A 26557-nucleotide genomic window follows, 5' to 3' on the forward strand; every position below is an offset into this window, starting at 1 on the left:
TAATTCAAATAAATGCAAGCAGGATGAACAGAAACAGACTTTGCTTTTGAGAGAAGGCTAACATTTAATTTGGTCTAAGAAATGAAGGGTTTAAGTCTTTCCAAGCTCCAGTAGAAAAATAAACTCAGCTAGAACAGTTCAAGTGCTGGCAGACACGGCATTATAAATACACTGGCAGACAGCACAGCAGAGCTGCTCTACCAACAGGTCTGAGACTGCCTTCCAATAGAGTCAGGGCCAAATCCCAAATATCCTTAACACAGGCCTGTGCTGCTAAGTCTGGGCAATTACATCTCCTGAAGGCCCTGAGGGGATTGACTCCTGACTCAGCCCCTCATCCCCGTTCTGGCTGAACATGCCAGGAACATTCCCTGCCAACATCCAGGATCAGCTCCGTGCTCCAGGCGGCCCCGCCGCTCCTGGGTTTGCCCAGAACTACTTCCAACAAAAACACTGCACGTGCCCCTGTCAGGAATGTCAGCTTTTCCCCCAGGGATGAGCCAAAGGCTTTAGTCTGAAGTCCTGCTTTCACAGCTCCAAAGCCAGGCTGGTCACACACACAAAGGGCTGCCTTGTGCTGGGCACAAACCCCTCTGGAAGGCAGGGATCTGTTCACCCTCACGCTGTCCCTGCTCGGGCTGGCTCCCTGTGAGCTGGGAGAAAACCTCTGCTTTTGGAGAGGAATGCTGCAGGGAGAGATTCCTTCAGGAAGTCCTTACAAGGGAGGGTCTGTGAGCCACCAACCAAACGATAGAATTGTTAAGGCTGCAAAGACTTTGGAGATCCCCAAGTGCAGCCATCAGCCAGCAGCAGCACCGTGGTCACCACTAAACCACATCCTCCAGGGCCACACCCACACATTTTCAACACCTGCAGGGATGGGGACTCCAGCACTGTCCTGGCAGGAGGGTGGACAATCAGAAAATCAGACAGGATGGGCATTCTGCAGTTTTCATCTTTGGAAATCCCTCCTAAGCTTTCCAAGTCTTGTTCTCTGAACCAGCCAAGGGGATGTCTCAGACAAACCCCAGCACTGCTGCCATCCCACTAAAACACCTCTGCAGGGAAAGACGCAGAAAATTTCAAATTTTTTTACCCATAAACACATTGCACTATTCAAGGTTTTCATCTTTGAATTTAATTAAAGAAAAATGTCTCAAAGTGATGAAGCATGTCTGACTTCCAGCTTCTTTCAATGGCACAAGCCAGTGCAGTAAATTGTAGAAAGCAAGCTCAGTTAGAATTTTATTTTCATTTAAAATAAAAAATAGAGAGAAAACTCTCCAGATGTGAGGTCCTGTTAAAAAAGTGGCTGTTCACTTGTAAACAGAATAAAAGTGTTAAGAACACAGTTTCATACAGCTTAAACAAAACCACTTTTCAGAAGCAATACAAGTATGTTACAACACTGTAAGAACACCAAAAGCAGAAAACAAAAGAATGGCAGAAGAATCACATAACATTGCTTACTAAAGTGATAAATAATTGATGGTGAATGTTAATAGCTTGACATTTTTATTGCTCCAATGGTAGTGTGTTGACAAGAAAATGTAATAAACCGTGAGTGGGACAATAATAAATATCAATTTATGGTTTAGCATATGGAGTTTTGTACCTATCAAGGAAAGCATAGGAACTTTTTTTTTTTGTATTTATCAAAACCACACCAATTTAATAAATTTTTTTCCTGTTTTAAAGTCACCTATTTAGAACTGAACTCACACTCCCTAGACTTGGGTGTGCATGTTGGAACAGTTTTGTGTTCCTCCTCTGGGAAAACACCTTTGCAGGAGCAGGTGGGGAATCACTAAGGAGAGCTTTGATGCTCTGCCAGAGCTCTGCACTCCTTCAGCACTCTGCAGACACAAAACTTTCTAGAGATAACCCCAAAGATTTCCTGGATAAAATCTAGAAACAAAATTAGTGTCAACATGTTGATGTGAAGAAATAAACACTGATTTGGTAGACAGCAGCTGCTTTTAAAAATCTGCTGCAAACTCCCACTCCTGAGAGGGACCAGTTCCCTTTTCTCCTTCTCTCCCAAAGGTTGGAACCAGCCAAGGCACTTTCTCCACACTTCCACTCACTCTGCTGACATTATTCTGACAGATATCCTCCATGAACACCTCACCAACTCATGCTGATCATTTACTGTCAAAAATGAGATTTCCAATCTCAGGACACAGGATTACCTGTGGTGTTTTTGTATTAAAGGAGAGCCCAAGCAAAAAGAACCTGTGTACAGAGCTCACAGCAGTGCTGCCAGCTGCCTTCACCTTTCTGTGAGCTATGAATCCTGTGTCTTTCACATGCAAATATAATACTGCTGCTGGTTTTGCATTTTAATGCAAATTTATCTACTTATTAAAACATGGAGCTTAGTGTAAATGACAGGTTTGGCTCTGGTTCTTTACCAGTTGCTTTATGGCCACATAATTAAATGTCAATTAAAACACAAAGACAAGAACCATTCATGGTTTGAAGACTGCACAATTAATAATTAGGACAAATTAAAATGTATAGGATTTATGTAAACTTTACAAATTAATCTTATGTGCTTAAGTGTTCAAGGCCAGTTTGGATGGAACTCTGAGCAACCTGGGCTAGTGGAAGGAGGGGGTGGAATGACAGGAGCTTTGGGGTCCCTTCAACCCAACCATTTGTGGTTCCATGGCAAGTGCCTGTTCTCCCACTTGGAAAGTACAGGGAGAAAACGGAATCACTGAAGAAGAAAATCAGAACCTGCTGAGATTTCTTGAGTTTTTTTACACAACAAAGTTCTGGCAGAACAGTAAGAAACCTCCATTGTGCTGTTAATTACTGCAGAAACTCATTTGTCAGGGAAACCCAAGGAAAGAATTGGGTGTGCCATTTCAGTTTTGGTTTGCTCTGCCTTTTTCTGCCATTATTTTCTCTGCTTCCAGTTAACACTCATCCCCAAAAAAACAGAAATAAATTGGAGACAACACTTTGCTTGGTTCTGCAAAGGAAATCTGATTGCAAGGTGTAGCTAATGATAATTTCAAACAACACAGGAGGTTTTTATTCATGTTACAAATGCAATTACACATTTAGTTGTCACCAGTCAAACAAAGTTTCTGCATGAAATGTGCAGATTTCAGACTCTGAACCATCAGTCTGGGACTGGAAACAGCACAAACTCCCTTTCAGTAACAACTTGCATAAAACTGGCCTTCTGTAAACACTGTGTACAAGGAATCTGACCTACTACAGGTATTAGAATGCAATGGTCTTACAAATACTGTATTTGAATAGCATATTGCAAACTGCAGAGATGCAAATACATTCAGAGGAAACCCCCAAGCCACCCTGAAACTAAAAAGTAACTTGGGTGATGTTGCAGGGAGTCAAGATGCTGCAAAGAAATGCTTGGACACTGATAATGAAATGCACCACAACTTGCAGATGCTCAGTTATCTGCCTGGCTGTGTTATTTCTAGTTAGGAAAGGCAGGGAACTTGCAACAATTTCCATTTGCTTTCTTTTATCGAGTGCTCTTGCTTAGGTCAGCCATTAGAGGAAGTTTTTCTACAATGACTTCCCTTCCTGAGATCAGGCAAACAGGGAAGAATCCAAAATAATACTGAATTCCACAATTCCTGGCTCTCCAGACACTGCCTGACTGCCAAAACATATTCAATTGCTGCACTTCCTCCCCTCACAGCATGTTTTGAAACTCCACTTTGACTGAGATAAAACCCATTTCCACTGGAAGGGACTTCATGCCACTGGGCTGTGAAAAGCTGAAGTACAAGCACACCACAATAACAAAGGTGCTACTTCAGCTTGGATTTGGCTGGTCCTAATTTTTCTCCTTTGTAACAAAGATCTCTGCTTCGAGCTTAATCTTTCCTGACTTAAAACAAAATAGAACTTAACATCCACATATCCCTCACTTCAAAAGAGACTTTAGGGTATTTTGTTAACAGCAGCTGCCACCTACCCCACAAACACAGCTTTTGCAGAGGTGAAGATTTCAGCTTTGTATTTCAGGTGCTGCAAACACCACCTGCAATACTTTTCCAAATAAAGACAGAAATGCTATGCATTTTTCATCCATTTACTAAACAAAGTGCAACTGAGCCCTACACATCTGACATATGTACAAACTCTTTATGGCTTTCCCATAAAACCAGTGTGGGTGGGGCTGTACAATCCCAGGGGAAGGAGCACATGGAACAGATGCTGGGGGACTGTTGGCAATAGAATAAGAGCTATAATACATTCTGTAAACCTTGGCATACCACACTTTACATTATGCAAAGAGTCAATATTTACAAATCCATAGTGGGTAAACTAATGAACCCCCCTAAATGTAAATGATGATTTTGCAAAGTGCAGGACAAAACCAGTGCTGTTGATTGCAAGTCCTATGCAAGCAGGTTCTACTAAAATCATTACTACTGGAGTTTACCTGGACATTCCTACTGAGGGTTTCTAGGATTGCAACATTTAGGATGAAATAGAGGATGACACAGCTTTAGGATGGACAGCAAAGAGAGAAATTAATAAGGCAGCATGCTCAGAACAAGTTTAAGCAGCACTGATGTTAAGATCCCTAGTGGCAACTCTATCAGTTATTGGTAATGTTAAAAATTCAGAGTGCAACACAGAAGCCTCGTTGAACATAAAAAATGTGCAAATTGTTCTCTTCTTAACAAAAGAAAGTAACAGCAAGGAAGATTTCTACTGAAGAACATTTTTAAGTCACAGCAAAGTAGACCATCTTCTTTCCAAAATCATCTACAAGGCACTAAGGGTAGAAAATGACAGGTAACATGAAAGACCAATGTTGTTCCTCAGTCAGGTCGAAATATGGGGTATTTTGGTAAGAACTCTATTAATATTACCTGTTGAAGAAGGGAAAAAGACAAGAACTGAAGACAGCAACCAAAAAGTTCAAAGTTTCAGCACAATTTCCATGAACAACAGCTAATTCATAAGATTAAATATATCTGAGATAGTCTGTGAGGAGGGAATGTTCCCCAGGGTAACAAAGCAGAGATTCCAGTCATTCTGAAACAGAGGGATTTGGGTGCTTGGCTTTTTTTGGGGTGGATCTCTCCCTAATCCTACACAATCCTCCATGTTAAAGTGGATAGGGGAGTGGTAGAGCCACAGAAATATTTGAAATTTTGCTTTTCTACAAGGTCTGTCTTGTTTAAAACCATGTGAAATTTTGAGCTGGCAAAAAAAACCAAAACCACCAAAACAAGCCAAAAACAAACCCACAAAAAGTCCAACCAAAAAACCACATTACTATAAAGAATCAATATTTCTGCACAATTCTTTGAATCAAAGGAATGATGGAAAAGGTGGGTAAGGGTTAAGGAACTATGGACTGTGCTGGTGTGGGAATCACTCCAACACAGAAAGTCCCAGTGGATCTCCCTCATTCCAAATTACAAACCACACTGCACATCTGTCTGGGAGATCTTTTTGTACAGGGCCATTAAGTGAAGGATTTTCTCTTATTTATTCATAGTTCTGTTGAACAGCAATAATAACAAGCAATACTCACATATTCCATCATATTGCTAGTTTCACATTTCCTTTTACTCAGCTTCCAGTGCAAACCAAGCTAAGGAAATAATTAACAAAGGATTAGCATTGTCTGGTAATGCCACAAGCATTAGCAATCCTGAATTATCAGGATCTATTATTTAGGATCAGTATAAAGTATGGAATTATGATAAGACTGTAAAATCCTTCATTGCCAATATTCTTAAAGCTGAAAAAAACTGAAGTTAAAATTTCTTACCTTATGATATAGTCTGTTGTTTTCCCATTCTAATAACTTCTGAATTGATCTTCTAGTCTAGAAAGGAAGTCACAAGTGTATCAGGAATGGTTCAGTAGCCAGCCTCATCCAGAAGGATCTCACTGCTGCATTTCTGGCTAAGGTTAATTTATAGTAAGTTATGTTTTATAAAAGCAGAATGAAGCAAAGAAGAAATAAATGGAAATCTTATCACTTTAACCCCCTACTCCCCCCTTTTTTCAAAAAAGGAAACACTAGTGGGTTTTTTGTTAACTTAGAATCACTGGAAAAAAAATCTGAGATGAAGCCCAACTTAAGCCTGCAGCTTTTCCAGAGTTCATTTAGTTAGTAAGGGATCCTTTGAATTTGGTGCTTTTACCTCCCAGAGCCAACAAAACAGAGTCTCCCAAATTCTCCTGGCCAAATCCTGTACTTATTGCAGTTGTTCTGCTGAAAACACTGATTTCCATACATTTCATTTCCAGATTTTGCTAATGGAATTGTGATCTGGATCTTGAACAAAACCCTCACCACCAAACTCCAGTTCACAAATTATTTCCAGCTCTTGGCTATCAAATGTGTCCTTCATATTCTGTTCTTTCCACGACTGTGGAGAGGAGATGATTTCTCAAGTTTCAGTGATTTTGAAGGTCACAAAAAGACAGCTCTGATGACCCTGCATGGTATACATTTAATTTTAGTCACTGCATGATAGTTATCACCCTCACACCCCCACAGAAGTGCCATCATTTTCCCTACTTGCTGCATGTTCTCTGTAGCCTCAACAATTTAATATAATTAATACTACACCACCACATGGGCATTTATTCAGATTTTTCACTGCTACAGTGACTTTAAAAGTGCAAATACTCCTTTTGTACCTCTCAGGCATAAACCTCTGCAATAATTACATTTATAAAGGCAGTTAAAATGAACTAAAACAAATTCCTGTAGATTTTCTGTGATGCATCTTCAGTGATGAGCGCTCCAACAAGTTAACACATTAATGCACTTCCTAAATATTTACTGCTGTGATAAATCAATTCCAAATGTAAACCACAGAGGTAATTGAGATCATATTTACCTGGTAGTACTGAAGTGCTTTTCAAAATTATTACTTTGGACCTGATTACAGGAGTGGTCAATTCTGTGTTGGGGGGGGAAGTTTTTAGAAAATAAATTTGTACTTGTTCTTAACAGAAAAAGCACAGTAAATTATGGAAAATAAACCACAGCACTGAAATGTTATGGTTTCTATTGCAGATTAAAAAGGTGATTTTTAAATTTTAAAAATTTTTTTTTGGGGTGTGAAGAGGAAAAATGATTTTTCATTCTAAACTCTACCATTCGTTAAAGGTCATGAGGTTCAGTGCTGCAGTCAATTCTTATACCTTGAGAAATCCTGGAAATTTAGGGTGTAATATATTCCATCCTGTTTGAACTGAGATGAGATCAGCTATTCTTAAAACTATTGAGTAAATTGGTGTAATTTCAAATTTTTTTTATTATCTAAGTGAAAACCAGAATAACCTTTTTGCATGTGAGGCCAAACCAGGGTTTTAAAACTGGGAAGATATTATGAAAAGTTATTTAATCCTAGCAGTAATTTTAAAAATCCATAGAATAAGATGAAACATGGACTCACTCTTTTGTTAAGACAGACCACAGGCCACAGGCTGCAGCCCAGAGTGCAGCAGCAGCACAGGCAGCCACAGAGCAGCCACTTCACATTGACAGGGAGGTTCTTCCTCAGGCAGGCGTTCACTCGGCTGATGCTGGTCTTGAATTCCTCAGGGGCCACCTGCAACACAAGGGCTCAACTTCAGGGAGAGCCAGCACAGGTGTATGTTCTCAGAAATTGCCTCTACAGGTTAAAATGAAACAGAGAATTACACAATCTTCTAAAGCACTGGTCACTCAGCATGAAAAGTCATTTTCCTGCAAGAAATTAATTTCTGGTGTGTGCGCTGCACAAACCTGAATTAAAAAGCCACATCTTTCAGATGAACAGCCTCATCCATATTTATTGCACCAGTAATTAATCAATGGGCCTGGAAACACAGTGAGCCCAGACAAAATCAGAATTGGGACACAGCTGGGCAATACATGCACTGGCTACAGTGAGCAGAAACATAGAACTGTGACAGATCCCTGCTTTCCAAGGGAGCTTTGCAGTAAAAACAGGTATCACAGAAAGGGAGAGTATTGTCCAAATGAATGTCACACCAATCCAAGCCTACACTGTGTGGGTGAAGGCTCTGTTCACAAAGAACTTCCTGAAGTGGCCCACAATGAAGCCACAACTTCCCTTGTGGCTGCTTCCTAAAATAGGGAAGCCCAGAAGGAAATACATGGGATTGTATTTAAGGCAGAGCAATGCACCTTGGACGGGGTTAGGAATAAAGCCTACTTCTCCAAAACTAGCTTTTTGAAATTAAGGAATAAGTATTTTACACCTGCATTGTCACTGCAGTCACAGTGGAACCCCCACTTTGCATCAGAAAGATCTCTTCTCCAATAACTGCATTTCTCACCTACTCACATACCCCAAATCCCTCCTCTCCCTACAGAATCCATCTGATAAGTCAAACATGGATTTGAGTGATTCCAAGATGACACTCTTGATTCTAGCACAATCCAGCATTAAATACACAAAGCAGAATAAATCAGAACCAACAAGAGACTTGAGCAGGCAGGCACAACTCAAAACAATTTAAATTTAGTATTTCCTGCCTTCTTGCCACGTTGATGCAAATCCCCAGAGTGAGTCTGTGCACAAAGCTGTGCCACTGCTGCACAACCCCCAAGCAAGCCCAGCTCTGCTCATCTGACTCTGCAAACAAGGGCAGCAACACCAACAAAAGTTCATTTCATGACAAAGATCCCTTTCAGCAGGGGCAAAGCCACGGGGCAGGAAATGGAGAGGACCTGATGCTGCTCCTCTGCCCATTGAGCTGAATTCTTTAAAGCTTGCAGGGAAGGGAGTAAATAAATCCAACATCTGTTTCCTGGCCATTCAGCCCACCAGGCACTACAGAGGCAGGGGGCAGCTGGGCTTGCACACAAGCCAGGCCTACAGTTAATAACATGAGAAGATCATTTAAGTGTGATTATTTAAAAGCAAGAATTAATAAATACATAGAAAGGAATTATTTTGCTTGTTTTGTTTTACATCTACAAATGGAGCAACTAAAAAAAATTGTTTGCTTTACAAGAGACACCCTAGTTTAGGAAAAAATAAAAAAGAAAATGGTCAAAGAAACCCCCTGAGATCCTTTGTACTGAGACATCTGCAATGAAAAAATTCCATTGTAATGTGGCAAACTGTCCTGTACTTGCATGTCTCTGGAACAAGGTTTTATGGATTTCTTTGCCAGTGCCAGATCTTGTTTAGGGATATAACAAATAGCAGATGCACATGAGCAAAACCATTTCATCTTCAACGTGGGAGAGTGTTTTGTAGGAAAGAACATCTGGGTGGTGGTTTGCAGGAACCTCAGGCAGCTGCTGCACTCACTGCCTCAAAGTAAACTGAGATTCTACATTAATTGGCATTCTCAACTCCTAAGGAAGTTTCCATGGGCCTCATATTCAGATATTTACAAATGGCACTTCCTGTGATAAATCTTAGAATTTTACATTCTGTTTATGTGAAATATAAAAATAAATAGTTTTTTTTCCCTAGAACCCATTTATAGTTTTGTATGAGATTCCCAAAGAAAAGACAATGTTTCCTTTTCCTGCAGACACAAAGTTTACTGGACCTTGACAACAACACAGCCTAAGCTCCAAATCCAGCTGAACAAACCTGCCAAAGACAAAGGAACAGCACAGCCCAGAATTCAGTTTAACAAGAATAACCCTTATCAGTGGTAACATCCAACACCAAGAGAACTCAACCACATTCTCAGATCACAGCTGGCAGAAAAATCTGGGACCTAAAAAGAAAGCACAGGGAGATTCCCTGTTCCTGTGATAATTTTTAGGGAGTCACTATTCACATCAGGATAACATGTTCCTACATTTTAAGATGAAAGTTGAAGTACTCTCCTTCCTGCACAACAAATGGCTAAAACAGAAACCAACTGTGGATGCCACTAAACAAAAAAATAAAATTCCATTTCAGGAATTTTGGGCTGATATTTACCTTAATATAATATTATGAAAGCACCACTACCTGCTAACTCATCAGAAATTACTTAAGATGCTTTTGACTAACCCAAACTATTGGATTGTTTCTACTTGTTTCCATTCTGAAATGGAATCACAACAAATATTTCTGTCACTAATGACACATGTTCATCTGAAACTAAAGGAACTGGAGACCAAGATAAGCCTCATGTTGCGATAAACAGAAGAAATCACAATTAAGTTGCTCAGTTTACAGCTCAGTGACAGTTAAGCATTGTTACACAGTGATTAAGAACAAAATTCCTGTAAATAATTAATCTAATAAAGAAATGGCATCCAAATGAAAGTCACCACAGAACTGTTGATTTTCTCCCACAGTTTTAATTCTTGCAGGTACAGCTTTTGAAAGGTGTGTGTGAAGGGGCTGATGTATTTCAAACAAACAATTAACAGCTCCTCCTGCACTAAGACAGCTCCCTAAGAAATCCTAGTTTGGAGTAATTCTGGAAATCTCTTGGAGAGTTTGTGTCTGGCTCTTGAAAAGGACGAGATAAGCACTTTGCTCCTGGCTGTGCTGTACACCTTGGGAAGTGACATTAGCTCCTTTTAGGAGGGGAAAAAACAAAAAAACATAAAAGGAAAGGAGGGGGTGCCATAATATTTTACAACAGGATGCAGAGGATCTCCAAACACAGGAAGGGAGCCAGTAAGGCCCAGCAGGCCTGATCTTCCTCCTTCAATCACCATGATCAGCAGCCCTATCAATCACAGGCACCACAATGCCCAGCCCTCTTTATGGCCCACACTGCCCTGCACTGCACACTCCTCTCTGGGCTGGACCCCTTTTGTTTCAAGATCAGAGCAGGAAATTCCACTTTTCCCCTTAAGGATCACTGCCTCCATCATTTTCTGGTCACCTGGAGCAGTGTGTGCTACTGTGCTCCATATCACAGAGAATATTTTGTTAAAAGCTTGTTTAAGAGAATTAATAATCCTGTAAACCTGTAGCACACACAATTTAAATTTAACCACCATTCCCATTTAGGCCAAGGTCCAATTACATTATTAAAAGTTAAATATTGCCTCTGTATTAAGTGCAGTAAAATCTTTTCTCATAATGTTCCATTAGAAAGAAGTCTGGCTCAGGATTTACAAACCAGGTGAGTTTATGTCTCATCCTGCAAGACAAATATTAATCCAGCAGAATTAGCCAGGCCAAACATCTGACATACCTGGGATTTTCCTCTCCTTTATTATTTTATTGTCTGTGCTTTACCCTCAAATGTACACATTCACCTCTCCCAGGGAAAGCAACAAATTAAGTCTCAATTAAACACTGAAGATGTAATTACAAGCATGTAGCTCTAGGCTAACCTACAGCTATGCAGTCTCTGTAAAAACTGGGAAAAAGGGGGAAGGAGGAGGGGGATTCCACATTTCAGAAAATCAGGTTTGCTGCCACCATTATGTGAATGGGCAAACTGAGGCAGGAAACTTAAGTAAATTACTAACACAAGAATGTGGCATAAATCCCAAAGGTTTGTGCTTCTGGGAGAAAGGTGTAGCTACAGAGTTTTCTCTAATTAGGATTTTCATCCTGCTTTAAAAACCTACACCTTTTACATCTGTATTTATTCTAAAGAAAACCAGTACCACTGAGAACTCCAAGTCCATCTAGTGGCTTCACCTCCTACACTCCATTAGCAGATGGGATTTATTATTAATATCAATTCACAGGGGACAGCAAAGCCATTAAACTTAATGTTACACAGGCAATATGAATAAACTATGACATTGTCTTACAGTAGCTGAGGACTAATGCAAGTTCAGAGTAAACATTTTCATCCCAACTTGTAAATATAAACAGTCACTGTTATTCATAAATTTTGATTTCATAAAAAGCAAAAAAATTACATTTTAACAACAGAGGATCTTAAAGTGGGGTCTCAGCTGACTATGAGACTGATTATTGTGAATTATTTAACAGGGTATTTGAAGAAAAACTTCCTGGAAAAAATGACTGAATTTACATTTTCAATAGAGATTAAGATGATTGACTGCCTCAAGCAGAGGAAGAAGCAGATCCTTTATTTCTGGCAATTGACAAAAGTATTAAAAAACCAGAAGACCCACAACTGTGGTTTTTAATGTCTTTCATGGCAGCGTGTGGCAGGCAGGAAGAAAAATGTGTTTACTATCTGGTTTGATTGGTGCTCTCCCCTGACAAAAGGGAATTCATTTCCTTGCTCAGAAAACCCCTCAAACCCACAAGGTAACAGAATATCAGGATTCTCAACAGAGGAGCATCCCCAATCCAGCAAATCCCTGTCCATGGCACCTCTGCAGCACTGATTAAGTGTGGGTTCTGTGGCTAAATGCCAACAGAAGAACTTCCCCTTTCCTTTCTTTGCTAAATTAAGTCCAAGCACTCAAGTGAACTTTAAATTAAGCTTTTGTTCACTGTCTATTTAACAACAGGAGGACAATCAAGTGGAAAATGTGACAGCCATTGATGCTGGCATTAAAAAGTGGAGACCTGGTTGAAGGTTTGTTTTTTTAATAACCCAATTATATTTTAGAGAGACAGAAAGAGATGGAATTATAGAATTAAATTTAGTTTTAATATTTCTGGCCTGGGATTTCCTACAGGCTTATTTATAATAAACCACAATTTGAATAAAAGAACATAAAATAGTTCTTTTCCAAAATGTATTGTGGCTGTTCAGGTATCAGAAAGAGCTTCCCAGAAAAGAATAAGCCTCAGACAAGGTGGTGAAATGCAAAATGTTGTCAGCAGCCCTCTCACTAGAATCAGTAGGATTTGTCTTTCTGAGCTCAGTGAGAGCTAAACCAAGGGCAGGACTCCCAGGCTGATTTTCAGCACCCCAAAACTCCAAGCAGAATCTGCTTTCCAGGGGTCCTGCTGTCAGAACAGCTGGACAACCTCAACACAAGGATTTTATTCATGGTGTGAAAATGCAGGAGGAGAAAGCCCAGATGGATCTGGCAGAAGCAGGAGCAACCATCCAGCTGTGCTTAGTGGATTGTTGCCATGACTCAACCTCTGCAAGGGGCTGCAGAGGGAGTGGAGCTCTATGGGATGACATGAGACAAAGTAGAAAGAGCCAAATAAATGTTTTTCTTCCCAAATTCTGGAAAAGATACAAAAACAAAGCACTAGAGAGTAAAACAGCAGGAAGAAAAAAATTCAAGAGAAGAAGAATTAAGCAATTTTAAAAAATTACAAAAAGAATTTAAAACTAAGAATTTAGGGAAGATTGAATTAATAGCTACAAATTACAGTTTCTTACACTTGCATTAAGTAAGATGACAGGACTCCAGAGAAAGTAAGAGACTTGCCACCACTAATTTTTAGAATTAACTACTAATTAACACTAAACAGTATTTGTGAAAATGTACTAAAAACCTGCTTAATTTGTACATTTAACACTTATGCTTTGCTCTGTAAAGCTTCAGATAAAACAGATTCACTTCCAGAGATTTGTCTAAACCAACTCAAGGCTCATCAGGCATACCTAAAAGATAGGTTTGGTACTTGTACTGATTCAATTCACCCAGGAGGGAGCACAAACTCCAGGTTTTTAAAAAGCAAGGTGAAGTGAGTGCTGTTTCAGGTCTGCATGGAAACAGTCAGATCCATGGTGAGCTCTGCTGTGTTTGGAATGTCAATAATGATAACAATCACTGCAAATCCTTCTTGTTTCCAGCTCCACTCAGGGGCTGGGCAGTGAGCAGCTGGGTCACACAGGCCACAGGGGACAGATTTGAGTGGGTTCATGCTCAGGGACCCAACACAGAAAGCACGGGATGCACTGGCTCTTCCCATTGAAAAGAACAGTGTAATCTCACACTTACCTTCCCTGTCAGAACAGAAGGAAATTCTGTATCAAACTTGTTGCTCAAGCCAAACCTTGAAAACAAAAGAGACAAACAAAATATATTCCACCTAACTTATTTTGTTTCCCTTAATAAAAAAATGCAGTAAGAGTTTTTACTTTAAAAAGAAACCACTATTAATTTCTTTTGCCCTTCCAATTTGCGTTATTTTGCTTTTGACCTAAGTTAATACAAGGTTTCATGTACCACTCATTTCCAGACGCAAACACAGCTTGGTGCCTTCTTCAGTACCTCCAGAAGTGCAAAAATTCTTTTCCAATTGGATAGCAGCAAGTTTCAATCTTTGATTTCTGTAAGAAAAAACTCTCCAGCTATGAAATCCCAGGTTCAACAGTCCTTTTGTTTTCTTACACATGCAATTGTTCCACATGCAACAGATGAAGTTTGTTTTAAGGAACCCATTCATCATTATCTTAGAAATTTATAACCATGTGGTTTTAAAAGCTTACTTTGTGCTGAATTAAGGTGCCTCATGCAAAATGTGTAAGAGCTTACACAAAGGACAGTTTTACAACAACTGTGAACTTCAACAAAATGAAGTTTTGGGTACCACAGTGACTACTCTTCACTGAAGTGTTCTGGGGTTTGAGCAAAAGGTTTTCATTATAACCAGAGAAAACTCTAGGGAGCTAGATTTGGCTTGTAAACCTGTTAGCTTTTATTCCAAAACTCCTGAACCTTTAAAATTCAGTAATTTAACAAAATACAGCAGTAGCTGGCCCTCAGCTACAATCTGTATGTTTGCTGAAAGTTAAATATCTTGTACATCAAGTTAGCTCTGCTAAACTATCTCCTGAGGGTCTGTGTTCAAAAAAATCAAAATACCTGAAACAATCACTGCAAAAAGAAGAGCACAAATACATTTGGTATTGCAGGAATTACTGAAGAAAGAAATTTTGCTTTGAGCCAAACTGACACCTGCTATACTCCAAACTGGCCCCTTGTACCAATACCAGTATTGCTGAAATATCACAGAATTGTGCAATGCTTTGGGTTGGAAAGGACCTGAAAGGTTCCAACACCTTCCCCTGGACATCAGTGCCCATCATGGTACCACACACACTCTGTGTAATAACCCAGATACCCAAAAGTAACAATGGAAATTGTTCAGAAGTTACAAAAAATCAAATAAATCTTAAAGAAGAGAGAGGCAGAACAGAAGAACTTGGCTCTAGAAATCCAGTAACTGAAAATTTGGCAACACTGGTGAAGTTCAATCCAGTCCTCCAATGAATAATTTAAGTTAGAACCTCTTGTAAAGAACAATAGTTGTGTAAAACATTTAAAAAACCCCAAACAGTAAAACCAGTAAGATTTTAGGCAAGCACAAAGGTTACTAACACAGCACATTTCCATTCTCTTTGTAATCTGGCAAGTCAGCCTCCACATTTTGTACCTTTTCTTTTTAAGCTGAAATCTTCCAGGTTTTGTAATGTTATATATTTAGTTTTAAGGAAGCTTGGAGAGCTATGAAGTAGTCTTTTCAGTCTCAAAAAAAAAAAAAAAGACTAAAATTATAAAGTGCATTCACAAGCTTGCTTTGAGGAACACAGACTTTTCTGTGCATCAGCAATGGAACAACCTGAAATGATCACAAAGTGGGAGCAATCAGACAACACAATAAAAAAACTACTGGAAAACTCAAGAATTATTTACTCTCCACATAAAACAGACCAATTCCACTAAATCATGCCAAAGGTCCATCTTGTCCACAACACTGATTCTTACAGTGGCAGGGAGTAGAAGCTTAGGACACAGCAGAAAAAAAGAAAAAAAAGAAGAAAAAGAAAAAAAAGAGCAAACATGTACCAGCTGCTCCTCAGAACCCTCCTCTGACCTTCAACAATTCAGAGTTCAAACACTTCCTAAGCCACAGGTAGTGTCTTTTATCTCACTGATCACATACACTCATTAAAATTCCCACTGCACCCCAATTTCCATAAAGAACAAGATAAAGCAGTGCTTTGTGATTAATAAATCTGATTAGGAATGCAAGATCACAATATGTTTGGGGTTAAATTTCAAAGCTGATGTCATGAATCATATTAAAACCCCCAAATTTTTATTAGTTGCCAAATCACTCCCTTCAGTTGCAGCACATCCAGGAAACCTGAATTACAGAAAGACATCTCACACTGACACCTGTGAGTGGCTAAAGAATTTAACTTTATATTTTAACTATACTTGAAATAGGATATTTAGTCAGAATCACTGATGGCCTTTAGCACCGTTTTACAAACTATTCTGTGATTATTTACTACAGGGTTTAGAAACATTCAACTCCTGTTAGATGGAGCAGAGGGCTGACTCAATGATCAAATAAAATAAAAATATTGAAGCAAGATGTTACATAGTTTATAGGTAATGTTGTAAAAGTACTGAAGTGTTATTAAAATCTTTCATGCAAAGAAGTTAAAATCTCAAGTCTTGATCAAGAGGTAATTAACTTAATTAGACTTCCTACAACACACTAGTGATCTAGCATGAGCAGGCCTATGAAATCTTCTAAAATTCATTTTTTTAATTAAAAATCACTGTATCATCAATTGCAGTAGCTGTCCTTTCAGTCATTTAAAACAGCAGTTGGTGGTGATTTATTTCTGGGCCAGTTCTGTGACTCCTCAGTGCAAGCTGCCCAAAGTGTAACATTTAGAAATTCAGATCAGTCACCCACGTCCTTTGGTTGCACTTTTCTCACTGCATGACAAGTACCTCTAAAAGCCAGGCACTGTTTCCTAGAGGCTGCAACAGAACTAGGATGACCTCACTTGCCAGTTCTGGCCCTCTTTCCCTGTTTTCATGGGTGGCATCAGGCAAATCCCATCACCTCATTTTCCTCCTTCTGTAGAGTGGCGAGAACACAACTTGTCCTAAGGAGCTATAATAGAGAAATGCAGAAATCCCTCAGGAAAGGCTGAAAGGAACATCTTGAAGCACCAGTTGCAAACCTCACCTGCAACAGGTACCACAACATAACATTTATTAATCCACAAAGCAAGAGCTCAGGTTTTCTGTCCCCAGAACTGAAACAGGATGATTTTGGAAACACATCTTGAAGAGAAATATTTACAGGTGCTTTGACTTTCTATTTTGACTTTCACCTCCCCTCATTCTCATTTCTCCCACTCCTGTATTTATAGATAGTAATCAGCCTTACTAGACTGCACAAGTTAAACCTGTTTAGTGAAGCTCTCCAACCCCCTTCGAGCACAGCTTTCCCCACACCTAATCCAGGTTATGTTTAACCTCTGTGCAAGAGTGGAGCTCAGATCCCACTGCTCTTCATGAGCTATCAGCTGAGCTTTGGCCAGCATTAGATGGTAAAGATGACATTCCTCAAGCCCTGAGCTGAAATCTCTTTGAACATTTTAACATTTTCCAGTTCAGAACATTTTCCTGTGAAGCCAACAGAGCTATCCAAGAATCCATACCCACGGACAATGTTTTGGAAAATGAAGTTTTTGGTAACGAGTGGAAGGTTGAGGTCATTTGCTATTTTAAATATGTGGAAGGTGGAACAATACCAGATAATAATCAAATGTTCTCTCAACTGGCTCTTCCCTCCCTTCCCCTGCTGATGAAAATAAACTTTGCATCAGCACCTGGACTGTGGGTCCCTGGGGCACTCCTACAGGAAACAGGATAGAACCAAGAGGTAACTTCTAGCCAGAACCAGGGGGTTTGCAGACTTCAGCAGGAAGCTGGACACTAATGGCAAAAATATGTTTAATAGTTATTTCATTACCTCATTACATCCATCCACATGGACTTAATGACATGGAAAAATTATAGCAGATAAATACAACCTTATAACCAGGTTACAGTTTGGTTACTGCTCTGTTTTTGGAAGTTATTGCCTTTGCTTTGCCAGGCATGACTCAGTCTTCACTACAAATGTCTGTGTGGAGATACTTGGATACACCAAGCAGAGTCACACTGACTATGGGAGAAACAGCAAACAAGGTGTTTATAACTCATCAAAATGGGACTGCAGAAGAAAAGGCATTTAGTAGGACCCAGTAATTTAGCTGTGCTAAAATTCAAGAGCTTTCAAAAACAATAAATGTGACAGAATTTTTTCAAAGAATCCTGGATAAGATGAACATTGATTTTGCCAACCATTTTCACACACATCCTCTCTGACTAAAATAAAACAAATACACTTCACATGGTCACTCTTAGCACGCACAGACATAGAAGGTGAAGTGGGAAAAGCAAGATTCTGCTAAATACCCTCAGAAAACTCTTGGAGTTTATATTTAGTACTGCTGGATACTGCAGAAGAGTTACTCTGTTAGAGTGAGCAGCTCACTGACAAGGTCATAAGAATAAAAAGAATAAAAAGAAACTAACACTGTTAGTTGGGAGTTTCATAAGAGAACTGGACACAAAATACTGAAGCAGATGACTCTGGAATTTGAGAATTATCCCCTCTATACACCAAAGTATTCAAGAAGGCCAGTGTCAGTTGAGGAACAGGAGACATCTGAAACAAAAATCCAAGGAAAACAATGGCTTCATAAAGAGAGCTGGTTTTCTTTTTAAAATAATGTCTGACTTGTCAGGACAGACATTTTCATGAGCAGAACTCCAGACAGGTTCAGAAAACAAACCCAGGTTTTCCTGGATGACAGCTCTCCCTTCAGTAACTGGAGCAGGCTGCTTCTGCAGCCAACTGATTTCAAAAGCAGCAGCATCTGTGTGATCAAAAAGTGACAGAGCTCCAACACACAAACTCGTTGGGAAGCAAACCAGTTCCCATTTAATAGAAGGTTAAGATTATGGGCTCCAGTAGCCAGGGTTTACTTGCATTTTATTGGAAACATCCAATAACTGTTTTTATCAGTATGAGGAGATTTAAAAATACACATGAGCTAATAAAAGCTGCCTCCTACCATGCAGGTAGGTCCTGTTACAGGAAGAAAGCTGAGAGGGGTGGGAGAAAGGGAAAATAAGCTGGATGAGGATTCAGCTCAGGTGGTTACAAGGGCACATAGCTAGCTAAGGATTTCCACCTCACTGACAAGAGTGCTTTTTTTTGATGTAGCCATCACTAGGTTCTTGGAGATGCTCCTCCCCATCCCAGAAAGATGCTGGAGCCAAGAAGGAACTGCAAGTAACACCACTAACACACAAAAAGCATCACAGAAGGCAAAGCAGATGAGTATGTAATGGTTTTTTCCAGTTCAGCACTTCAGGTAACTCCTAAGATGGGTACTTGGTATTCTGAGCATCTTGCTTGTGTTCCACCTCTCCTTTAGCCAGGCCAGCAGCTATTTGGGATGAGGACACAAAGAAATTCCATCTGCACGAGCAAATGCACTTCGGTGCAGCACAGCAACTCCCCACTGGCACCAGCTCAATGCAACCCTGCTCCAGGCTTCCATGAGGACACAGGATCAGATCCAACACCGCTTCCCATGGGATGGGAGAGCCTTCCCCACCCCGTGCTTTTGCTGCAGGGAGTTAGCTCACACTGCACCTATCTACGGAGAGAAATGTGAGTTTTATGCAATCCAAAGACAGAGCCAAAGCAACACAAGCTTGGTGGGTCTCTGCAATACATAAATTTCAATACGTCCCTGCCGGTCATGAAAATTAATGTGACAACCAACAACTTGATAAGGATGCACTCAGTTCTATTAATTCTTCAGCTTGCTGGAGCAGGAATACTAAGAAAATCCCTACGAGTAAACATTACATATAAGGAAACACAGCTTGCTCGTCTTCTGTTCAACTGTTTAAATGAGCAGCAAACATTCTGGCTCACGCTGTGTTCCAGTGATAAAAACACTCAATCTAAACCAAACTCACAACTAAGTTTGGAGCAGATAAAGTACAGCACAGGCAGGAGCCTCCTCTGCAGTGCAGTGTGGGGGCTCCCTGGCTCAGCTGTGGCACACAAGGGTCACGGCGAGATGGTCTGGACAGGCTGTTCGTCCTCGCATCGCGCGGACTTTGCTTTTTATCTACCAAATTGTTTGGATAAAGAGGAGCAACCAGGGAGGGCTGCCAGGGCTGCGCTGCAGCCTCTGCACCCAACAGCCAACTCCGGCTGCTCATTCACGGCTGGGGTTCCCTCGAGCTACCGGAAAATGCCCACGCTGAAGGCAGCGCTCCCCTCACAGAGCAGGGCAGGGGGGCGCAGGGCTGGGGCCGACAGGACCGGGGCACGGTGCTCCCGCTGCCCTCACCCCTCCCGGTGCTCCCGCCCGGCTCCACCGCCCCGCCACACCGGCCCCTCACGCTGCCCCCGCTCCTTCCTTACACGGTGATGTGCCCGGCGCCCCGTACCGCTACGGGATCGGGCGCGTCGCGGGGCCGGGGCAGCTCCTGGCTCCGCACCACGGGCTCAGGCTCATCCTGCTCCTCCTCGTCGTCCTCCTCCAGCTCGTAGATCGTGTCGAAGTCCGCCATATTGGGCAGCAGGACGCTCATCGCCGGCCCTCCCGCCGCGCCTGCGCAGCGCGCGCCGGGGGCGGGGCCGCGCCGCGGCCACGGCGGCGGGAGGGCGGCGCGCAGGCGCAGCGCGGCTGGGTGGGGCTGTGGCGGCTCTGAGGGGAGCTCGGTACCGAACTCCCGGTGTGGCGGATGGCGCCGGACTGTCCGGGTCACCCCCTGCCCGGGCTGCCGCTCAGGTGCGCTCGCCCCGCTCCTAGGCGGCGAGTAACGAGCCGGCACGGGGAGCTGCTGAGAGAAGTTAGCGTTGGTGGTTATAGCGAAGCCGGGATAACCCCGTTGAACTCTTGTTTCCAGAGACTCGCTCTGTGTACAAGGAGGCGGAATAGCCCTGCTGCCGTTAGCGTTGATAACAACCCCGAGCTCCCTTCCTGCCGCCCCCGCCTCAGGTGCGCGAGGGTCACGAGCCGGCGCGAGCGGCTCCTGGGGGAAGTTTTAATCTGCCGGTTACAGCGGGGAAAAAAAGTCACTGGATTTTAATTTGCGTTAAAAAAACCAACCACAAATAATAATCACCTCAAAACCCTTGGCGAATATCTGTACTACTATTAGCGCATTTATGGTTCCCCCTCGCGCCTCCCTCAGGTGCGCGAGGGTCGCGAGCGGCTCCTGAGGGAGTTTTAATTTACAGGGAAGCCGGGAAAAAAAGAACTGACTGGATTTTAATTTGCTTTTAAAAAATAATTTTAAAAAACCCAACAAAAAGTCACATCTAAACTTCCGGCGTACAAAGGACCTGACTATCCGTACCACTGTTACCGCGTTTATAACAAACCCCCCCACCCGCGCCTCCCTCAGGTGCGTGAGGGTCGCGAGCGGCTCCTGAGGGAAGGCGGGGCAGGTGCTGATCCTCCTTTATTTTAACCTCTTTTCCAGGTACGTTTTTGTGACAGTTTTAATAAAAACAGCCGAGTAGCGTTTCTGCCCTTCCCCTCTTGTTTTTGCCCGCTGTGTCGCTCCCCGTGGTACCTGAGGCGAAGATAGGGGAGGGCGGGGGTTGTGGAGTTTTCCCGGAGTTTGGGGATTTGTTGGTGGGTTTGGAAAGTGAGTTTTGTGGGTAATGGGGTGGTGAGAGGGAAAACTCACACAGAAATAGCAAAAATGGGAAAACATTCTCAGAATACTTCAGGGAATGCCCCCATCAGCACACAGGTGTAAGCTATTATTGAAGTAATAGCACTTAATTACTCACCTACTGCAAATGGAAAATAATCCAAAAACTATTGGTGTTTGTAGTTGCAATAGAAGAATTGAAAACAAAATTATGAGGGGGGTGTTGGTCCTTTTTAGTATTATCACAGCTCCTATAAAGTGTTGGCTCTGGTATGTGTCCGAATCAGAATTCCTGACCTGCAGGTACTCTAAAGAATGAGCTCACCTCCTCCTGCATGAGGTAAAAACGCGTCTCCATCCCTGTCTGTTGTTTCCAGGAAAATACTTACCTCATAAATCATCTTTATTGTTTTTCAGGAGTTTGTAGACTGCTGCAAAATGCAGATGACTTGACAGTGAAAATTTTGTTGCCTCTGAAAATAACACTTGATGAGCTACAGTTTTATTAGTGCTGCGTGCTCTTACTTCAGCACATTATCCATCTCATGTGGAGCTGCAGGTAAATCACACTCTAAGCTAGAGAAAAAAAAATAAGAGGCAAATTGTGATAGAGTGAAATTTTATTCTATTTTTGTCCAAGTACTTTTTTCTTATTTAGTGTTGAATGTTGCAGTAAATTGTGGAGAAGGTAATTGACCAAATCTGAAGACACATCCTGTTTAGAAACATGATAAAAAAAGAAAAAATTATTCTATATTAAGGGTCTGATTTTTTTTTCTACTCATCTTTATATGGATTCCTAACCAATGGGAAGAAAGTATTGGAACAGCTGAAATAAAGTTATATAGAGGGCTGTTAATAAGTTACTGGTCTTTATTTTACTCTCAGTTAAATTCTGGATGTTTGCTTTAACTGGTGTGAAAACCAGAAAGGTGAGTGCTGTAACTGAGAGCCCTGGAAGAAATGATAGCTCTGATGCTGTGCATTTACATTATGGGTTTAATATTCAGTTGAGATGGTCTTGGTTCATGGCTGCTTTGGGGAAAGGTCACAACAATGATTTGTATTGAAAGGGGACTTAAAGCCATGGGCAGGGACGCTTTCCACTCTCCCAGGGTGTTCCAAGCCCTGTCCAGCCTTGCCTTGGACACTTCCAGGGCTTGCATGTGTTCAGTGTTTTTCCAATAAAAATATCTTGAAAGTTTCACAAGGATGAAAGAGCAAGGGACAAGCAGAATGTGTGCTGGAAAGTGAAATAAATCCCATGGACCTGTCTGCAAGGATGTGCAGCTGTGACATTCAGTATGACAATGGTGACACTCAGGGCAAAGTGTGGCAAACAGGAACACATTCTGCACTCGTGTTTAATTGAAAAACCTCCATTTAATGCATCCTGGGTTTTGATTTAATAAACAAGCCAATGTTACAGACATTTAAATGGATGTTGTGCCACAAGGACACATGTGATGGCATTAAGGCATGAGCTCCAAGGCAGGTGGTGCAATACTTTGCTGAATTGAGTGTAAAATGAAGCATAACTTACTGTGTGACCTCTTTGTAATGAGGGTCTGAGGTGTTAACAAACCAAAAATAGAGTGTTTTTAATTGGAAAAGGTATTTTGCTATAACAGCTTCATATTTAACATTTTGTACTTTTAAATTGAAGTCAAAGTTCAGCTGAAGTTTCAGTAGACTGTTTTTTTTTTTAATGTGTATGTGTTCTCTCCCATAGGAACAATGACTATGGGTAAAAATAGACTATTTTAGGAAAAAAGCACCTTTTGTGTCCCATGTCTGTATTTAAAGAATGCCTGTTTAGTATTGAGTCTGAGAAGTAAATACTAGAGGGAATTTTTTCAGCATGACATCAAACTTTATGGCTTCACAGGAAGAAATAGTAGCTGCATTTTCAGTACTTCTTTAGGATGCTGTTTATTGGATGAAACTATTATGCCATAAAACCAGAAAGATTTGTGGAAGGATGATGGTCTCTGGTGATGTTTATCCACATAAATCACTTCTTTCTTGGAGTGAGAAGTGTACTTATGTAGAGCATGAAACACAAAGAGCAGAAAAGCCAGGAGTTAAACCAAACCACCATATTAAATAAAGGCACTATTGGGAGAACATGGAAAGGGAATGTTAATGTGGGCCTGGGAGATTCTGAGTTTTCTTCCAGTGTCCTTTTTTTTCTGTTTATTCCACACAAATCACCACCACACAGGCATTCTTCAGGAGGAAGAATATACAGCAAGTGATGCCAGGTTGGCTGCCAAAATTCCCTCCCAGACAGGAAGAGGTTGTTGGATAATGGGAATATGCTCTTGGGGTTTGGAGAATGTGTTGGACAAACCCTCATGCTTCTTAATCAACTAATGCAAACTTCTCCCAAGGTGATTTGCATCTCACTGCAGGTTCCCATTGCTTTGTTCAGGAGTAGAAATGTGGAGCTCATTAGGCAAATGTGGATATGTTCATTTGTTAAGAAAGGCAAGTCAAGAGTTGTGTGTGAGGTTCACTGAAACTGATTTTGTGATACAAGTGTTTTGTAATGTCTGGGAGGGTTTTGGCTTTGTGCAGGGGTCTGCAGCTCTGTGCTGCCTATACTGAAAATGATGTAGATCAATTTTCAAAAATAATCTAAGTTTCAAGAGGTTGTCAAGTTTCTAATGCAGGGTTTTTTTTTTCACCACGATGACTACTACAAACAGCCAGTTAGGGGTTTAAATTATGTTGTCTTTGTAAACTGATCCTGCAAATATCTTATAATGAGGTACTTTCCCATTTCTAGTCTAAGCTATCTGTAATTAAGGGTCCAGCTGTATTTTTCTTTCTTTCCCCCCACTAATCAATATTTAGAAGTTAATTAATAAAGCAAATTCACCATGGTGCTTCACTGAGTGTGAGCAGGAGCAGTTTGTGCCAGAGCCCTTCCTGATGAAATATCTCTGGGCATGGGACTGAGGAGGGCAGCTCTGCCAAAGCTTTGGCACCTCCCAGGATTCTGATAAGAATTGAGGTGATTCAGATTAATGTCAGAAGGGATTTGCTGGCTGCTGGAATTACACAGTTGTGTGATGCAGAGATTTCTTCTGATATCAGCATGGTGTTAGAGGGGCTCACTGCCTTGCAGACTGGAACCACCAGTCAATCAGCTGAATTCAGTGTCATGATTTTCTATTTACACACAGTAAAAAACAGGAAACTTGGAGAGCTGGGGGAAGAGACCCACTGAGTGCAAAGTGTGGCATTTGATTTATTATTATTATTTTAACTGCTTAACAGTGCTAAGGGAGAGCCTAACTAAAGTCTCTGGAGAAGTCTTCAAAGGAAGAAAGATAAATACTGAAAAATGTTATTTATAGCCTTTAGTGTTTCATCCTTGTAAATACAGATTGAAATACAGGGGCTGATCACATCTGCTGAAGTTTCTCCTTCACAGAAGCAATGCTGAAGAGTCAAACACAGCTGCCCAGAAATGGTGGAATGCAAAGACTTGGTGTCTCCATCCAAGTGCACATCCTGATCTTGTGTTCCCATGGGTGGGCTTCTGTCAACCTGGCCTGGAGTCCTTAATGAGCCTCTGAAATGTTCTAGCACAGAGTGCTCAGTTTATATTTTGGTTTGGGGTGATGTTTCCTGGCTCATGGCGTAGCTGCAGTCTGATAAAGTGTCTGAGGCCTGTGAGAGGCAGGGTAAGGATTTTTTTTGAGCTTTTTGCCATTTTCCCTCTCTCTGGCTTTGCAGCCTCCTGAGCTGATACTCTGACTGCAGTTACTCCTTGATGGAATTTACTAAAACATATCCTGATCAGTCTAAAAGAGTTTAATATTTTTTTCCTTAGATTACTTTGAGAAACAGCTGTGCCACTGCACTGAGGCTGAAAGGGATGTTGTGATCCATATTGGGGATAGTCATGCACAGCAACAGATAAGGGGAATAACTTCTTACTTAACTGCAGTCAGAGAAGTTAATCTGATCCACTCTGAAGGCTTAGAGATCATTATCTCGTGGATGAAAGAGACTGTCCCCTAAATATGTATTAACATATGCTTGGGATACATTTAAAACACATCTGATGGATAAAATTCGGGATAAAGATCATGAAAAAGAAAACCAGTTTTTATTGACAAGACTGATATGAAACATGCCAGAGGAGGTGCTTTGTATCCCATTCCAACTCTAAAAACATCTGAAATGGGCTCCCTTAGAGTGATTCCTTTGTCAGCTGTGTTCTGAGTGCAGTCAGCGGCTTCAGTGGCTCCTCTGAGCAGTTTGTCAGGAGCTTGGTTAGAATCTGCAAGATGATGACTTGAATATGTTGAATGTGAACCTGGTAAATAACTTTCATTTCAATTTTGTCCCAAATGAGGAAGGAAATCTGAAGCAATGCATTTCTAATACACAAATACAATGAATGGTGTGTTGTGTGTTATTGTATTTGCCATTTCTCCTTGTTGATATGAAAACTGATCAGAGAAAAAAAAATCTGAAAACTAGAAGTTTTCTCTGTCTCCATTTCTGTGCCACTGCTAAGCCTCACAAAAGCCTCTCCTGGTTTCCATAGAAATGGCCCTTCTGCTGATTTGAGGTAAAGGTTCACTTCCCTTTTTTCTTGCATATATAAAGTCTGAGTTTCCTGAGAGATTATTTTATCTTCTACATCCTTCATGTAGAGAAGGGCAATCCAGGTAGAGGGGCTGGTGGAACTGGGGGAACTTCCTCTCCCAAGGAAAAAATGCAGATTTATTTGACTGAAGAGCAGAGAAAAAAGGCATGTGTGTGTCACAGGTGCATTTCTGTGTCACATGTGCATTTCTGTGAATATGAACAGAAGCAGCTCTGTGTGTGCAGGTTCCACAACATGTTCTAGCTCCTAAAATGTCCCTATGATCCCACTGGAACATCAGTGAGTAAATCTAGGAGATCCTGAGTTAAAGCCATGCAGATGTAGTTTCAATTTCTCATCAGGCTGAGTTTTATAACTATTTACATACACAAGCTTTCTGTTTACAGTTGTTTACATTAGAATACACCCATTTGTTTGAGCCATATGATAGGAGATGACTAGAAAATATATTGGGGAACCACCCACAAAATGTTTACAGTGAGTAAGGTTTTAATCTGTGGTACAGGATTTCTTCCTAGTGTAGTTTGAGGCATTTATGGCTACAAAGATATCATTCAGAATTTAGTTCTGATGAGTGTTATTCT

At 41.1% G+C, this 26557-nt stretch overlaps 1 protein-coding gene across 1 annotated transcript; it reads right to left on the reverse strand.

Annotated features, from left to right (window-relative positions):
- Positions 1-1115: 1115 nt before the first annotated feature.
- CHIC1 (cysteine rich hydrophobic domain 1) lies at positions 1116-20316 on the reverse strand. Its single transcript, XM_033072617.1, has 6 exons — positions 20100-20316; positions 13790-13844; positions 7428-7583; positions 5783-5839; positions 5543-5602; positions 1116-4871 (listed from the first exon to the last, which is right to left on the reverse strand). Exons 1-6 carry the CDS (start codon positions 20267-20269, stop codon positions 4821-4823), a joined length of 549 nt encoding a protein of 182 aa, XP_032928508.1. The 5' UTR covers positions 20270-20316; the 3' UTR covers positions 1116-4820.
- Positions 20317-26557: the final 6241 nt, after the last annotated feature.

This window comes from Catharus ustulatus, chromosome 14, assembly GCF_009819885.2.
Source record: "Catharus ustulatus isolate bCatUst1 chromosome 14, bCatUst1.pri.v2, whole genome shotgun sequence".
Taxonomy (NCBI): Eukaryota; Metazoa; Chordata; class Aves; order Passeriformes; family Turdidae; genus Catharus; species Catharus ustulatus.

Excerpts from the sequence above, each read along its gene's own strand:
- CHIC1 (XM_033072617.1), bottom strand. The coding sequence starts at position 20,269 with ATGAGCGTCCTGCTGCCCAATATGGCGGACTTCGACACGATCTACGAG. Across the intron at positions 13,845-20,099 it reads GGCGCCGGGCACATCACCGT|GTTTGGCTTGAGCAACAAGT; the intron begins GTAAGGAAGGAG and ends TTTGTTTTCAAG. Across the intron at positions 5,603-5,782 it reads ACAACAGACTATATCATAAG|CTTGGTTTGCACTGGAAGCT; the intron begins GTAAGAAATTTT and ends TTATTTCCTTAG.